Source organism: Dendrobates tinctorius, unplaced genomic scaffold, assembly GCF_039654945.1.
Source record: "Dendrobates tinctorius isolate UK_male_01 unplaced genomic scaffold, ASM3965494v1 ptg000203l, whole genome shotgun sequence".
NCBI lineage: Eukaryota > Metazoa > Chordata > Amphibia > Anura > Dendrobatidae > Dendrobates > Dendrobates tinctorius.
Window position 1 is genome coordinate 28,074,687 of NW_027361870.1, and position 16,185 is coordinate 28,090,871.

General features: G+C 48.9%; 1 protein-coding gene across 2 annotated transcripts in view; it reads left to right on the plus strand.

Annotated features, from left to right (window-relative positions):
- PSME4 (proteasome activator subunit 4) overlaps positions 1-16,185 on the plus strand; it is a 219,507-nt gene that overhangs the window by 184,486 nt on the left and 18,836 nt on the right. For both annotated transcript variants that reach the window (XM_073553924.1, XM_073553925.1), the window contains 2 exons: positions 7,297-7,449; positions 10,715-10,819. In XM_073553924.1, the coding sequence (XP_073410025.1) occupies positions 7,297-7,449; positions 10,715-10,819 (258 nt within the window). The remainder of the gene's footprint in view (positions 1-7,296; positions 7,450-10,714; positions 10,820-16,185) is intronic.

A 16,185-nucleotide genomic window follows, 5' to 3' on the forward strand; every position in this document is an offset into this window, starting at 1 on the left:
AGCTGTCTGCGTTGCCTTTCTGGCTATTAATTATAGGGGGAACCCACGGCATTTTTTTTTTTTTGGGGGGGGTGGGGGGGTGGGTCTCCCTATTTTAATAGACACTAAAGGCTAAATATACAGCTACGGGCTGATATTCATAGCCTGCGAAAATCCATGGGTATTAACCCCTTCCCAGGTTTTACTATATGTACTATATGGGACCTGCATTATACTGTATCGAGGACTCTGTACCTATCGATCTTCTCATCCGGAGTAAGGGTAGGTGAACATTGTCAGTAAATGATGCGGGTTGGATGCTGTGTACTTGTGCAGCATCAAGATGTTACAGCATGGCTCTCAAACTGCATTCCTCGAGGGTCGCAAACCATGCATGTTTTTGAGATTTCCTTAGCATTGCACAAGGTGCTGGAATCATTATCTGTGCAGGTGATTAAATTATCACCTGTGCCGTACAAAAAGATCCTGAAAATATGACCTGTTTGCGGCCCTTGAGGAATGCAGTTTGAGACCTCTGTGTTACAACATAGTGGATGGGATTTCAAGAAATCCCATGCCAATATGCGTGCACAGAGGGACATGCGACACGTCTCTCCAGACCGGAGCATTTCTATTTATCTTGGGGAGACCTGAGCATCCACAAGATAAATTTCACCTGTCCAATGTATTGGATCCGGTGAATCTGCACGGTTCAGTGATCACATGTGGATTCACCTGCATTCAGAAGTTGCCAGTACTTTGGACGCAGCGGACATGCGCTGTGTCCAAAGCACTGCCAGTTACTGACCGTGTGCACCTAACCTAACGAGGCTGGGAAACAAGCGTCGAACGACTTCAGTATTGTCGATTTGTGCTTGTTTAGCGGCCTGAACTTGGCACATGTAAATACAACCGTAATGCTTCTGTGTGATGGTGCAATATTTGAGGATTTAGGGCCCCACTTTGTCTAAAACTGGCTCTGCATACCACATCTCCTGGGCAGGAGAGGAAACAAAGTATATAGACAAGACAGCACTGGATCACAGCTGATTCTTTCTGTGAGGTAAAACTTTTCCCGGTCAGTTTTTAAGCAATGTTTTACTTCAAAGAAAGAATCAACTGTGATCCCATGCTGTCCTGTCTGTATACTGTCTTTTCCCGTCTCCCATGACGGCACACATGAGAGGGGATCCGCCCAGCCAGGACAGGAACCCTACTGAAGATAAAAGGGCAGTACCTCTCCTTCGCTTCAGTTGGGTTTCCTTTCCTGACAGGGACCCGTGTGCTGAAGATGGAGCACGTACCTGCCCCTCTCCCGTGCCGGCGTGGAAGAACAGGTGGGGTCCTGGGCGCTGTGCGTCGGGAGGGGGAAGCGTCGTCCGCGGGTCCCACGGGGGCTCAGCATCCGAGCGGGCGTAGGAGCAGCACGGCCCAGTGTCCGCGGGCTCTGCCGTGGCTGCCGCGCCGCCCTCAGCCATGAATACAGGAGCGGCCGCTTCCAGGTCGCGCCCCACTGACGTTGCACGCTAGGAAGGGGTGTGCCTGCGTGACGTTGGGAGGCGGCACCGAAATCCAAGATGGCGGCGCCCCATCAGGAAAACGCCGGACGGTAAAAGAAGATCGCGGGGGGGGGGGGGGGCGCTGTGGGGGTAACCGGAGGATGCGGAGAGTGCAGTGGATCCCCCTTATAAGGGGGATGACCACAAAAGACTCACTCATGCCCAAAGCATCACAATGGAAGTGGGGCAGGATGAGCAGCGACAGCAGCAGCAGGAGCTCTCGCCAGATGCCAGGCCAAGCCGCCAGCATACCAGGAGCAGCCGCTCAAGTGGGAGCGGCAGTCGTAAACGGCATGACTCTGAGACGTCCAGAAAAAACGTCACGAGTGCATCTGAGGAGCCTCCGAGATCGGTACCCCTGAGTGACAGCAGTGGTGAGTGATCTACGTGAATGTCACCCTTATGGTAACGGGGTTCCTTTTTCTATGTTTGATCACTAGGGGTCAAGGAAGTCTAGCGGCAAAACAAAGAATAGAGAGTGCGCCCTATGCAAACACCCGCTGGCAGATCAGTGGCAGAAAGACCTCTGTATAAATAAAACCATACAGGATGAAACCCCTGATTTGGTGACTAGCCTTAAGGCGTTAATACAACAGGAAGTAAAAGGCTCCCTAAAGGCAGCCCTTAAAAAGGATAGAAAAAGCCGTAGAAGGGATTCTGATTTGGAGGCCTCGCTAGTGCAGAAAGGTCGGGAGAGATCCAGATCCACCTCCTCTTCCTCGTCCTCCGAATCCTTCTTGGTCAGTGATATAGGGGGCCGTCCGTGTTTCCCAACAGAGGACGTGGAAAAGCTGGTCAAAGCTATCAGGGCTACTATGGGCCTTAAGGAGGAAAAGACTCCTAAATCATTGGAGGATGTGATGTTTGGAGGACTGGAGGAAAGGAAAAAACGCACCTTCCCTGTAAACGATAAGATAAAGGCCTTAATTGACAGGGAATGGAAAAAACCTGAGGGGTCAGGGGGGCTTGCCTTCTACATCAAAAAGGAGGTACCCTTTTGAGCAAAAGGATTCAGAGACCTGGGAGAAAGTCCCGAAAATTGACGGAGTCGTAACCAAATCCTCAAAAAAGGTATCTTTACCATTAGAGGACTCTGGCGTGCTGAAAGACCCGCTTGATAAAAAAGCAGACGGTTTCCTGAAGCATATCTGGGAAGCTTCAGCAGGTGGATTAAAATCAGCGATAGCTGGTACTTGTACCGCCCGTGCCCTCATGGTCTGGCTACAACAAAGAGGACCACATCAAGGATAGAGTTCCGAGGGATGAAATACTGTCTAATCTGATACTTGTACGTGGAGCAGCGGCTTTCCTAGCGGATACCTCTGCAGATTCCGCGAGATTCACAGCCAGAGCAGCAAGCCTGTGAAATGCGGCAAGACGAGCCCTGTGGCTTAAAGGGTATCCAGGAGATTTGCCATCAAAACATAGATTATGTTCCATTCCATGTGATGGCCAATTCCTCTTCGGAAAAAAAACTAGAGGAAATTTTGCAACATGCGGGGGATAGGAAGAAAGGCTTTCCCTGATTTCCGCGAGAACCCAAAAAGCAGCCCTTTCGGAGGAGAAGATTTAACAGGGGGCGTCCCATGGGAGATAAGAAAAATTGGGACTTTAAAAAAAGTTGTATCGGGCTATATGTTTAAAGGGCCCTCTACTTCCTCCAAAAAATCTCCCCAATGACATCAGGTCTGAGGTAGGGGGAAGGCTTTCTCTCTTCCTTTCCGCCTGGGCAAATATCTCCGCCAGTACATGGGTCCTAAGCATAATCAAGGACAGCTTAAAAATAAAATTCACCCGTCCGCCCAGGCATACCTTTATAATGACACCCCGAAGGAGAGCCCAGGAGCAGCAGCTGGCCCTGGAGACAGATGTCCTGGGACAAGTGCAAAAGCAGGTCCTACAAGAATTCCCAGTGCAAGAAGAAGGAAGGGGGTTTTACTCCCCCCCCCCCCCCCCCCCCCCTCGTTTTAATACAAAAACCAGACGGCTCTTGGAGAACCATAGTTAACCTGAGGAGACTCAATCAGTGGGTAGACAATTGCTCCTTCAAAATGGAGTCAATCAATACAGCCACAAAGATCTTGTTCCAGCACTGCCTCATGGCAGTGATACTTAAAAGATGCCTACTATCACATCCCGATTCATCGGGAGTATCAAAAATACTTGAGAGTAGCGCTCTATGTCCAAGGTCAGGTAAAACACTACCAATACACAGCCCTTCCGTTCGGCTTGTCCACAGCCCCCAGAATTTTCACCAAAGTGATGGCCGAAGTAATGTCTTTTCTTCGATCCCGGGACATAGTGATCGTCCCATACCTGGACGACTTTCTTGTCGTAGGGAGGTCAGAGACCCACTGCACACACCAAGTGAAGGAAGTGATATCAACTTTAGTTAGGACTAGGATGGATAGTAAACATCCCCAAGTCAAGATTAACACCAGTAAGGGTGCAATCCTTCCTAGGGTTAATACTGGACTCTGAGCGACAACGCTGCCTCCTACCAGAGAGCAAGGTAACCAAGGTAAGGGGCCTAGCTCACACAGCAATACAAAGGCCAGCTATGACACTGAGAAACGCAATGTCCCTTTTAGGCTCGTTGACATCATGCATACCCGTGGTAGCGTGGGCACAGTACCACTTAAAACAACTACAGTGGGAAGTTCTGTCAGCACAGAAACAATTGAAAGGGCATTTAGAGGGCGAACTATGTCTCTCAGTGGCTGTAAGAGATTCCCTGCTCTGGTGGACTGTAGAAAAGCATCTAACAGGCAGTGTTCTGTGGAAAAAACCAGTCGACAACATCATCACAATCGATGCGAGTGCCATGGGATGGGGAGCACACCTAAGATCCCACTCAATACAGGGAACCTGGTCCTCGCTAGAAAAGGATCACGGTTCAAACGTAAAAGAACTATGGTCAGTAGAAAAAGCCGTGAAACATTTTCTCCCCTTGCTTCGGCGCCGCCACACTCGAGTCATGACGGACAATCAGGCAGTGGTAGCCTACATCAACCACCAGGGGGGAACGAGATCTCGGGGCCACATGGAAATATCAGATCTACTTTTCCAATTAGCAGAACATCTGTTATCCATCACAGCACTGCATATAAAGGGGGTAGAGAATACACAGGCAGACTTCCTGAGTCGCAGGCACCTAAGACAGGGGGAATGGTCCCTAAACACCCAAGTCTTCCAACAAATAGTTCAAGCCTGGGGCAAGCCAGAAATAGACCTGTTCACCACCGCACGCAACAGAAAAGTCAGGAAGTTCTGCTCACTAAATCCAAGAGAAAACCCCTTCGCAGTAGATGCCCTACAAATACCATGGAAGTTTACCCTGGCCTATGCATTCCCCCGATAACAATGATCCCAGTAGTGGAGGATCGAGCGAGAATAATTCTTATAGCTCCATTTTGGCCGAGGAGCCCTTGGTTCTCCCTTCTTAGACTCATGTCAGTGACAGATCCATGGATATTACCGGAGGTTCCAGACCTGCTTTCCCAGGGACCAGTGGTCCACTCTCAGGTGAAGGGCTTCCATCTAGCAGCCTGGAATTTGAGAGGGTGCTACTGAGTTGCCAGGGTTAGTATCCACCCCGTTAAAAAGTAGGAAACCAATAACATCGCAAATATACGGTAGAACATGGAAAAAGTTCCTAGACTTCCTGGGGGAGCCTTTAGGGGATGTAGCTCCAGTGGGACCTATCCTAGAATTCCTACAGTCGGGGCTGCAACTTGGGTTAGCCACTAACACCCTCAAAGTCCAAGTCTCAGCTCTGGGGGCCCTATATAACTGCAACCTAGCAGCCAATAGGTGGGTGTCCCGGTTCATAAAGTCTTGTGGCAGGTCTAGGCCGGTCATTATCCCAAAGATGCCACCCTGGGACCTCAACCTAGTCTTAGAGGCTTTAACCAAGGATCCCTTTGAACCATTATTAGAACTGTCGCCAAAATTACTCAAAACTGTTACTGGTAACCTTAACATCGGCCCATAGAGTAAGCGACCTCCAAGCTCTATCTATATGCCCTCCATATACGCAGATCTTGGATGACCGAGTGGTTCTAAGACCAGACCCGGCCTACCTCCCCAAGGTAGTCCAAAAGTTTCATAGGACTCAAGAAATCTCCTTGCCGTCTTTCTGTTATAATCCTAGAAACCCTGGGGAGCAAAAGTTCCATACATTAGATGTAAGGAGGGCCATATTACAGTATATATCAATAACTAGTCAGTGGGGGGAAAGATCAGTCCCTTTTTGTAGCCTTTCAGGGTAGTAGAAAAGGGCACGGGCTAGCTAAGAGTACCATTGCCAGATGGATCAGGGAGGCGATTATGTTATCCTACTCTGCAAGTGGCGCTCCGGTTCCAGAAGGCATCAAGGTTCACGCCACCAGAGCTGTGGCTACTTCCTGGGCAGAGAAGGCTGAGGTATCGATTGAACAAATTTGTAAAGCTGCTACTTGGTCCTCACCTTCGACCTTTTTTAAGCACTACCGACTTGATCTATCTTCCTCTACTGACCTAACCTATGGTAGAAGGGTGCTGCAAGCGGTGGTCCCTCCCTATTGGTGTCTTATTCTTCAAAAGTCTCTCGTGTGCTGTAATGGGAGACTGGAAAACACCAAGGTTACTTACCGGTAGCCGGTTTTTCCGGAGCCCATGACGGCACCTGTATATTCCCCCCCTTATCACTCCTTTGGTGTGCACTATGGTTTGGGTGTTGTTTTTTTAGTTAGATATAATGTGGTGATAGTTTTACCATGTGTACTAACCTGGGGGGCCTCTCATGCTCTGTAAACCAACTGAAGCGAGGGAGAGGTACCACCCTTTTATCTTCAGTAGGGTTCCTGTCTTGGCTGGGCGGATCCCCTCTCATGTGTGCCGTCATGGGCTCCGGAAAAAACGGCTACTGGTAAGTAACCTTGGTGTTTTTGCTCCCTCCCCTGTCCAGGAGCTGTGGTGTGATCATACAATATTCCTGCACGGTCAGACACAGCCATTACACAGTACACAGCAAGGGCACATGTATAAGATTATCTAAGCACAAGAACATTTTATATAAACACATCTAAATGTGGAAGTAGTTATTCCAAGATCTATTGACTAAAACCAACTTTTGTTTGTGGGAAAACTACTTTAAGGGGAAATATAACAAGGGCTTTACACTACTACTGTGCTGTAAAAAGTGGCAGATGTTTGTGTAAACAAGTTGCGACTGTATTTTCCACTTCCCCTTACTTTTCATAAGTGGCTGCATTTTAGCAGGAGACTGCATTCTACACTGAAACCGAGTGTATGACTAACATATGATGCCATTCTTAGTAAATTTCTCCCTAAAATAATAATCAAAAAATAAAGTGCCTGCCGGTACAGAGATCTACTATTAATGTTTGCGTTCTTCAGCACTGTGCACAGATGTTTTTTTTATAGGGATTTTTGCCAGCCCTTCCATGATGTACGCTGCATTCTGTGACGAAACTGGCTATCTGAACAGATCTCGTGGTTTAGCTCCTCATTTCTCACTTTGTATAGGCTGCCTTATTCTTCAACAGCTGTTGGGACAGTAAGAAGCTGAGAAGTGAGACTCAGTGCTGAGTCCTTGCCTATAAATGTGCTTAATCGCAGTGAATGCTTCTAGAAACTCTATACTGAATATTTAAGAAACTGAGAAGTTTGGTTGCATTCGGTATTTAACAAAGAAGAATCTGATTAGAAGAGTGTCTGTCTAGATTGGTTTTAAAATATCTTCCCTTTTTTCCAGGGTCTTTTCAGGAACTTTGATGATGCTTTCTTACCAGTCCTTACACCGCACTTGGAGCGTTTGGTGCAAGACTCTCATGAAAGCGCACAAAGATGTGTGGCAGAAATTGTAGCAGGATTAATCAGAGGATCCAAACATTGGACATTTGATAAGGTAGTTTTATAAACTGCATATGTAAGTGGTCATTAAGATGAAATCATCTGTATTGGCATACAGATCTTTAAAATGTAAATCTCTCAACACATTTACGGTATATCTTATCAGTTGCTGCATTCCCCAACCATTAGCATTTTAGTTCATGTGCAAACGCTGTTTGAAGTGTTTTGAGTGTGATAGAGGTTTTAACAATGATCTGCCTCCAGAGATTACCTGCCCAGCATTTCTTTAGGTTGATTGATAGCTCATGCTCTGATGTAGGTGTTTGGTGAGGAAACAAGCTCTGGAGGCAGTGGCTCCTTTAAAGAGAATCTGTTACCATAATTTCGCCCCAAAAACTGGATGTAAATACAGACCTTTCAAAGACTAGTCCAGCAATACCTTTACATGGTCACTTTGTTCTTCCGTTATGGAGAGATTACGTATTCAGGGGAATTTGTAGTTCTATTCCGCTGTGCCGCAAGAAAGCACTCCAGGAGATAGATGTCAAAGATTCACAGTTGTTTATTCAACGCGTTTATTCAGTGTAGAAGCACCCTTTTGCGCTAATACATCCATGAGTCGTTTTGGGATTGATGCAACAAGTGTTTCCCACCTCGCAGCAGTTCAGTCACTAGTGGTTCTCAGCCGGGACAGTCACATCTTGGCACCATCCAGGTTGAAAACTGTTTATCGCCCAGACATGGATTACGGCGTGGGACTGAACGACACAGATATGGTATATTGTTGTTGTTTTTTTTTTACTTTTATTACCGGAGAACGAGGGCTTCGTTGGATTTAGGCATTTAAATAAAATTGGAAAACTGTTTAGTCTTATAAAGGACTTTACTCTGGCTGTGTGTTTGTTTATTTACCATACAACTATAGGATTAGTAATGGATGGGTTGTCGGGGTAGCTATTGAGGGAGGGCTAAATTAACCCTTCACGGTTGAGCCAGTGATGTCCAAATTATTCCACAGAGTGTTGCTAGCAACTCAAATGGCCACACGGAGACTGGGGTCTCTGTACGGGAGAATCGAGACAGATCACCAGTCCCCTTTTATTTTAGTCACTTCTTTTATAATCTTTTGCTTAATTATGTGAAGTTCTCAACTACCAATAGCATCATGGTAACACTTCACTTTGTAAGCCAATAATATTGCAAGAAAACTGGAAACTACATATATGTCCGTATCCAAATAGCATAGAAAGCAATATAATGGCATATTCTTCAGAGTTTTACACCCCCGTTCTGTTATGAATGGGTCACCGAGGAGAAAAACGCAAGACAAGCTAAGTCACAGAAAACAAGAGAGGTTGGTATCTATGCAGATTGCAGATCCCTAATCCTACCACACAACTAGCAGCAGCCGTGGAGCGTACCTACGAAGATCCTAGACTCCTCATCAAGGCCGGAGGACTAAATAAGCCTAAAGCAAGAAAAGGGGAAAACTAACTGTCCCAGAGCAGACCCCAAAGGAAAGACAGCCCCCACACATGTATTGACGGTGAAACAAAATGAAAGCACAAACACAGGCAGGAAAATAGGCTGAGCAAACAATGGGGCCCAAACTAACTAGAAAGGAAAGGGAAAGACACTGTCTGCAACCTGCAAAAAACCCTACAAAAATAATGTCCAACACTTCTGATAGCAAAATTAACCCTGAAGTCACTAGACTTCTCCCACTATATCAGCACTCTGAAATATTCTGAGACAGAGCAAAAAGAGGCCTAACTAGTAAGGGACAAAAAGCAAATTGGCAAATACAGATAAATAAGAGTGGAAATTCAGCACAGCCCCCAGCCGGGGCTGGCTGACCACACGAAAAACTGAATAGACCAACAAAATCAAGTGTGAACATTAGCAGAAAAACTTTGCTTTAGATGACGGGAACAGAGCTGAAAACCAAGAGCTGACAAGCCAGAAGGAATCACCAGCAACTGAATAGGGCGTCGGCAGTCTTAAATCCAATCTGAGATTCCTGAGGTCCAATCGTCATCCTCATTCTCAGGTGGCAGATTTCCACCGATCAAATCAGCCTCACTACCTCCTGTTACCACCAAAGGGAGTCTGGAAGGAGAACTCACAACTGGTGAACCAGAGAATGAACTCGCAACACCGTTCCCTTATCTTGCACCTGATGGGAACAGTCTGGTTTCATGACAGCCCATCCCAATTACAAAAATGTATCTTACAGCAACAAAAATGGAGAAACGAAGCCTTCAGAGAATGGATAAAACGAAACTTCAGCTTTGATTTTAGTTTTAGCCCTTCACAGGGTGTCTTATATAAGCCTCTCCATTATTAAACTCTGGGCCTGATGTCACCTGACAATACAAAGGTGACATCAACCCCACAAATATAAACCCCACTAGCCACCGCTACAGGGCAAGAAGGACGAGCCGGGCAAAGAACAAGAATTGGCGCATCTAATAGATGTTCCTTTTCTGGGCAGCTGCGGACTGCAATTTTTATACTGGGTAGGGGGGACAATATCCATGGCCTCTTACTAGCCTGAGAATACCAGCCCCCAGCTCTCTGCTTTAGCAAGGTTGGTTGTCAGAAATGGTGGGGAAACCATGTCTTTTTTTATTTATTTATTTACAGCGCTTGAGCAGCTAATGAATACTTCCATCCGCTGCTCCTGCTCTCACTGTAGCGGGAGCAGGTGTTGAATGATGGGATCAGTAGTCCCATCAGCTGTCACCAGTGACTTGAGGTAAACTTTATACTTCCAATCACCGCTGAGCACTCATGCTGTCTTTTGACAGCGTGTGAGATGCGGCTGTCTGACCGAGGGGATGATTTCTCTGCCGATCAGAAGCGGGGTTTGCTGCGCTGTCATGCACACTACAGTGCAGCAAACACTGCATGTTCGGGGGGCCCCCCATTCAATGGGGGTCTGGGTCCAGGTACTTGTTCTGGCACACAAACTTTTTGTAACTATTCGGCCGAACCTGCCAGACCCGAACATCCAAGTGTCCGCCCATCTCTACTGGTGGACTCTGGATCCTTTGTATTTCCAAGATACCGTAACCACTGGTATGGAGCATCCAGATTACCACTTCTTGAGACCCTTTTACAAATGGAGCAAAGGCTTAACTTATAACTGCAGAATACCATACGATGCACACATTTCGATATCTCATATCTGCATATCTTACAAATGTATTATTTCTCTACCGCATGTATTTAAAATCCAGACCTAAAAATGAATTCTTACTTTGTTTTTGACACTTAGTTGTACATTAAAAGCATTGATTCATGAAACTGTTTTGTAGGTTGAAAATCTATGGAAATTTTTGTGCCCACTACTGAGAACCGCATTGGCCAACATCACAGTGGAGACTTACAGTGACTGGGGAACATGCGTTGCAACTTCATGTGTAAGTCGTCGTCTGTCCGGTTTCTTATTGTAGTCGCAGGTTAGCCATTGTTAGTGAATGTTATATTGGGAAAAAAATGTTTTGGTTAAGCATTGCCCAAAAAATCAAGTTGTACGTGTTGTCTAGTAGCAAGTTCTGCAGTCAACAAAAGATGATGTTGGCTCTTCACTGGAGCGCACTGTAGTCACCCAGATACCTGTAAAAGTGCTGATATTTCTCCTACGCCTCATTGGGGGACACTGACAGTGGGTGTTATGCTGCTTGCCACTAGGAGGACACTAAGGCTAGTTTCACACTAGCGTTTTGGAGCGCAGCGACGGCCTGCGCACGGCCGCCGCTAAGCCCCGCCCCTGCCACGCCTCCGCCGGTAGCTCCGCCTACCGGCGCATGACGCTGCATGCGTCCTGCGTCCCCTATCTTTATCACTGGGGGCGCAGGCCGTGCGCAGTATGCGTTTGGCGGCGCATGCGCCTTTTTGACGGTGCGCCGACCTGCGCCAAACGCAACCTGCTGCAGTTTGGTTGCGCCGGCGCACCGTCAAAAAGGCGCATGCGCCGCCAAACGCATACTGCGCACGGCCTGCGCCCCCAGTGATAAAGATAGGGGACGCAGGACGCATGCAGCGTCTTGCGCCGGTAGGCGGAGCTACTGGCGGAGGCGTGGCAGGGGGCGGGGCTTAGCGGCGGCCGTGCGCAGGCCGTCGCTGCGCTCCAAAACGCTAGTGTGAAACTAGCCTAAGTAAACCAGAAAAAGTCAGCTCCTCCCCTGCAGTATACACCCTCTCGCTGGCTGAGATTTCTCCAGTTCTTGCTTAGTGTCTGCAGGAGGCATTTGGGTCCGGTTTCAGACCCCACCGTTTTTGTTTTTTTTTATTTTTGATTTTTCTGTAAATTTTTATGTTTTAATTAACGGAGTGAAGGAGGCGACGGTTCCTTTCTACGGCCCGCTCTCCCCCAAACCAACAACAGGCAAGCACGTGGAGTATACCTCCCTGTACACTTTCCTGCAACGAACGGGGCTGATTCCTCTGACGATGATTCCTTACAGTGGACGATTATGAGGGCAAGCGCAGCATGGAGTGCATGGAGACGGCGGAGGACCTTACCTACAGCGCTCCCGAATGCCCTGAATCAGCCCCATAGCTCTCCATCCCCCTACCTATAGGGTGGATTGATTCAGCATACCCCTTTAAGAACTCCTCCAGCTCTGCTACATCAGCCCAGGAGGATGAGAAGACCTGCATGGATGGCTAAGACAGCGATGGCAGGCCTGAGCACTGGAGTAGAGGTATGGGGTCGGGTCTGGTCCCCGGGGAGAGGCGCTGAATTTGTCTCAGCAGCGGTGCTCCGGCGCCCCATCGTCGCTGACCCACCCCGCTCTCGGCGCTTACCGCGGGTAGGCCAAATATTTAGTCCGCGGTCTTTCCGGCCTAATAGGCGGCAATTTGAATAGCGCCGGCAACGCCGCTGCCCCCCCTCCTTGGCGCCTCTCGTATCTTATTAGAGGCGCAATCCTAGTCTCGGGGGGGGGGGGGGGGGGGTGGGGGAGCATGAAATGTACCTCAGCCTGCTCTGGAAATAGGCTGTGAGGCGCGCACACTCTGCCGGATACCGGGTGACACCACAGGGCCACAGCTATTCCTCCCGGGACACAGCACTGGACTTGGGGTAAGCTGCATCTGCCCTCAGAACAAAGCTTATCCCCTTCCCGGAACATTCCATGCAGCTGCAGAACAAATTCTGCCTTTAACCCTTTCAGGAGCGCTATGTCTCAATCTAAGGAGGTTAAAAGGGCTGCTAAGAAGCACACTGCATTTTTTTTTACCGTGTACTACTTGCAAGACTGCCTTGCCCAGTGCCCAGACTAATCCATTATGCACGGACTGTGACCCGGCCTGCGCCCTGGCCTGCGCTCCAACGCCCCTCGCCGCAACTGCTGCGGGGCTTCCTGCGTTTAGTCCCCCTGAGTGGGCTGTGTCCCTGTTACGGTCGGTGGAGTCACTGACCCAAGCCATAGACTCCCTCCGGGAAGACTCTTTAAGTCAGAAAGCGTCTTTACCGCCCGAGAAGGGCTCTGGCGATGGCAGGGAACCGTCCACCGGCAGGGTTGTACTCGCTCAAGGGATGGTCAGGCTAGAAAGCGGACCCATGACGCGTCCCCTAGTTGCGCTTTAGCACCGGCGAGTTCTGTCTCTCGCTCTCCCTCTCCTATTGTTCGCAGTGAGCACGACTCTGAATTCGAATCTGACACGTCAGCCCCTCTGAATCCTCCAACTGACCAAAAGTCGCTTGATTCTCTTATAGAATCAGTCTGCAGGATTCTGGAGTTGGGTGAGGAAAATATTCCCGCTCCAGCACACGCTATCTCATTTACGAGGACCAAACGTGTACTCAGGTTATTTGCCAGCCATCCGGAGTTTAAGGACATTGTCCAGAAACATAGGGATCGACCACATAAGCGGTTCACAGGGCAAGTGTCTACTGTGACTAAATACCCTTTTGCTCCAGACCTAATCAAGGATTGGTTACAGTCCCCTTCGGTGGACCCTCCTGTATCGCGTCTTGCTTCTAAAACGCTCCTATCCGTTTCTGAGGGCTCCTCAGTCAGAAACCCGTCCGATTGTCAAATTGACTACCTTGCCCGCTCAGTTTTTGAAGCTTCAGGAGCGGCGCTTTTTCCATCTTTCACGGCGAGTTGGGTCACTAAGGCAATGGCCGCTTAGGCAGAAGTCTTAATTACTGCCTTCCAGGGTACTAATCTTCCTCCGGAAGCAACCAGGGTTGCCAGGCAGATAATTCACGCAGCGGACTTTGTAGTGGATGCTTCTTTAGATGCCGCCAATTGCGCTGCTCAAACTGCCGCTAATGTGTTCTCCATTAGAAGAGCCCTATGGCTCTGCGACTGGCGGGCGAATGCCACATCTAAAAGATTGTTGATTTCCCTGCCCTAGCAGACTGGTTGTCTTTTTGGAGAGAAACTGGACCAGCTCATTTCTGATACTACCGGGGAAAGAGTAAATTCCTTCCGCCACAAAAGGCTGTTCGGCCGTTTCGGAGCCAACAGCCGACGCGTTTTCGACCTTTTCGCAACAATTCCGGTTGGTCCTCCACTACCTTCTCTTCCGGATCAAGTCGGTACCCGCGCGGAGACAGGCTCCCAGGTCTCATACAGACCTAATCGCTCTTGGAAGCCCAGGCCAAGGGAATCTGGATCTAGGGGAGCCAGACCCCATAGATCTTCTACGGAATGACTTGTTGCAGTATCCGCCGGACACCGACAAAGCAGGCGGTCGTCTACTCTCCTTCAGTCACACCTGGCTCGCAGTCGTCCACGACAATGGGGTCAGGGAGCTGGTGTCCTCCGGATACAAGATAGAATTTTCGTCTCTCTCTCTCTCTCTCCTCCCCCCAAGAAAGACAAGAAACTTCCTTCGGGCTGTTCAAGCTCTACAAAGGGACGTAGTCATCTTTCCTGTCCCCCATCATGAAAGGTTCAGGGGTTTTTATTCAAACCTTTTTGTGGTTCCAAAGAAGGACTGGACGATGCGGCCCATACTGGATCTCAAACTGTTAAATCAGTTTGTCAAGGTACGGTGATTCCGAATGGCATCTCTCCGATCAGTTGTCGCTTCCATGGAAAAAGAGTTCCTAGCATCCATGGTCATCAAGGACTCTTACCTTCACATTCCAATCTACCCGTCCCACCAGCAGTTCCTGCGTTTTGCAATTTACGGGGAACACTTTCAGTTCGTTGCCTTGCCATTCGGACTCGCCACTGCCCCCAGGGTCTTTACCAAGGTCATGGTGGCTGTCATGGCCATTCTCCACTCTCGGGTAGTGGTGGTGTTACTGTATCTGGACGACTTGCTCATCAAGGGTCCGTCCCTTCCAGCCTGCGAGGAATCTGTTGATATAACAGTAAATACACTTTCTCGCCTGGGCTGGAAGATAAACTTCGAAAAGTCTTTCCCAAAACCGGCCCAGCAGATTTCCTTTTTAGAAATGATCTTGAACACTTTCTGCAGGTTGGTCATTCTCCCTCCAGAAAAGACCCAAGCCTTACAATAGGCAGCGCGGACTCTTTCCCGACCGGTTTCTTAATCCATTCGTTTCAGCATGAGAGTTCTCGAAAACATGATGGCAGCGATAGAAGCCGTTTCATTCGCACAGTTCCATCTCCGTCCCTCACAACACGCGTTGCTGTCAGCTTGAGACAAGAACCCGTTCTCTCTGGACAGTCGGTTCCTTCTGTCCCTGCGGGTCAGACAAGCCCTCAAGTGGTTGACACTGAAGGCCTCCCTGGGTCAAGGGAGGTCTTTTCTCCCAATAAGATGGTTGGTAGTAACCACCAATGCAAGTCTTCTGGTCTGGGGTGTGGTCTTTCGTCACCACACGGCCATTGGTCTACTCAAGAGTCACGTCTCCCCATCAACATCTTGGAGATACGTGCGATCAGATTAGGTCTACGGAGTTTCCATCTCCTCGCAGGTCACCCCATCAGGATCCAATCTGACAACGCTACGGCTGTAGTGTATATCAACCGACAGGGAGGTACTCTGAGCAGGATGGCCATGCACAAAGTGAGTCACATCCTCCATTGGGCCGAGACAACCATTCCCCCATCTCAGCAATCCACATCCCGGGCATAGAGAATTGGGCGGCAGATTTTCTCATTCGCCAGGGCCTTGCCTCGGGAGAGTGATCTCTTTATCCGGAAGTCTTTCAGCAGATTTGTCATCGTTGGGGGGACTCCGGATGTGGATCTCATGGCCTCAAGACTAAACGACAAGGTTCCTCGATTCATTGCCCGATCGCGCGATCCATGCGCCATTGGAGCGGACGCCCTAGTTCTGTCATGGCAGCGGTACCAGCTCCCGTACATTCCCCCCCCCTCTTCCCTTGCTTCCGAGTGTCATCAAGAAGATCAGAATGGAGGAAGTACCAGTGATCCTAGTTGCGCCAGATTGGCCGCACCAGGCATGGTACGCAGAACTGATACAACTGGTCGCTGACGTCCCCTGGCGACTTCCACATTGCATGGATCTACTCTCTCAGGGCCCAATTTACCACCAGAACTCCGGGGCTCTGTCTTTGATGGCGTGGCCGTTGAATCCTGGATTTTAGCACAGGCTAGGTCCTCTCACGGTGTGATTTCCACCATGATTAGTTCTAGGAAGCCTGTGTCCATGCGCATCTATCACCGCACCTGGAAAACCTTCTTTTCATGGTGCAGGGATCATGGTCGATCCCCTCAGGTGTTTTCCATTTTGGCCTTATTGGAATTGCTTCAATCCGGATTAAAGTCAGGCCTCGCGCTTAGTTCGCTCAAGCGCCATATTTACTGTTTACTGTAATTTCCTCCGGGAT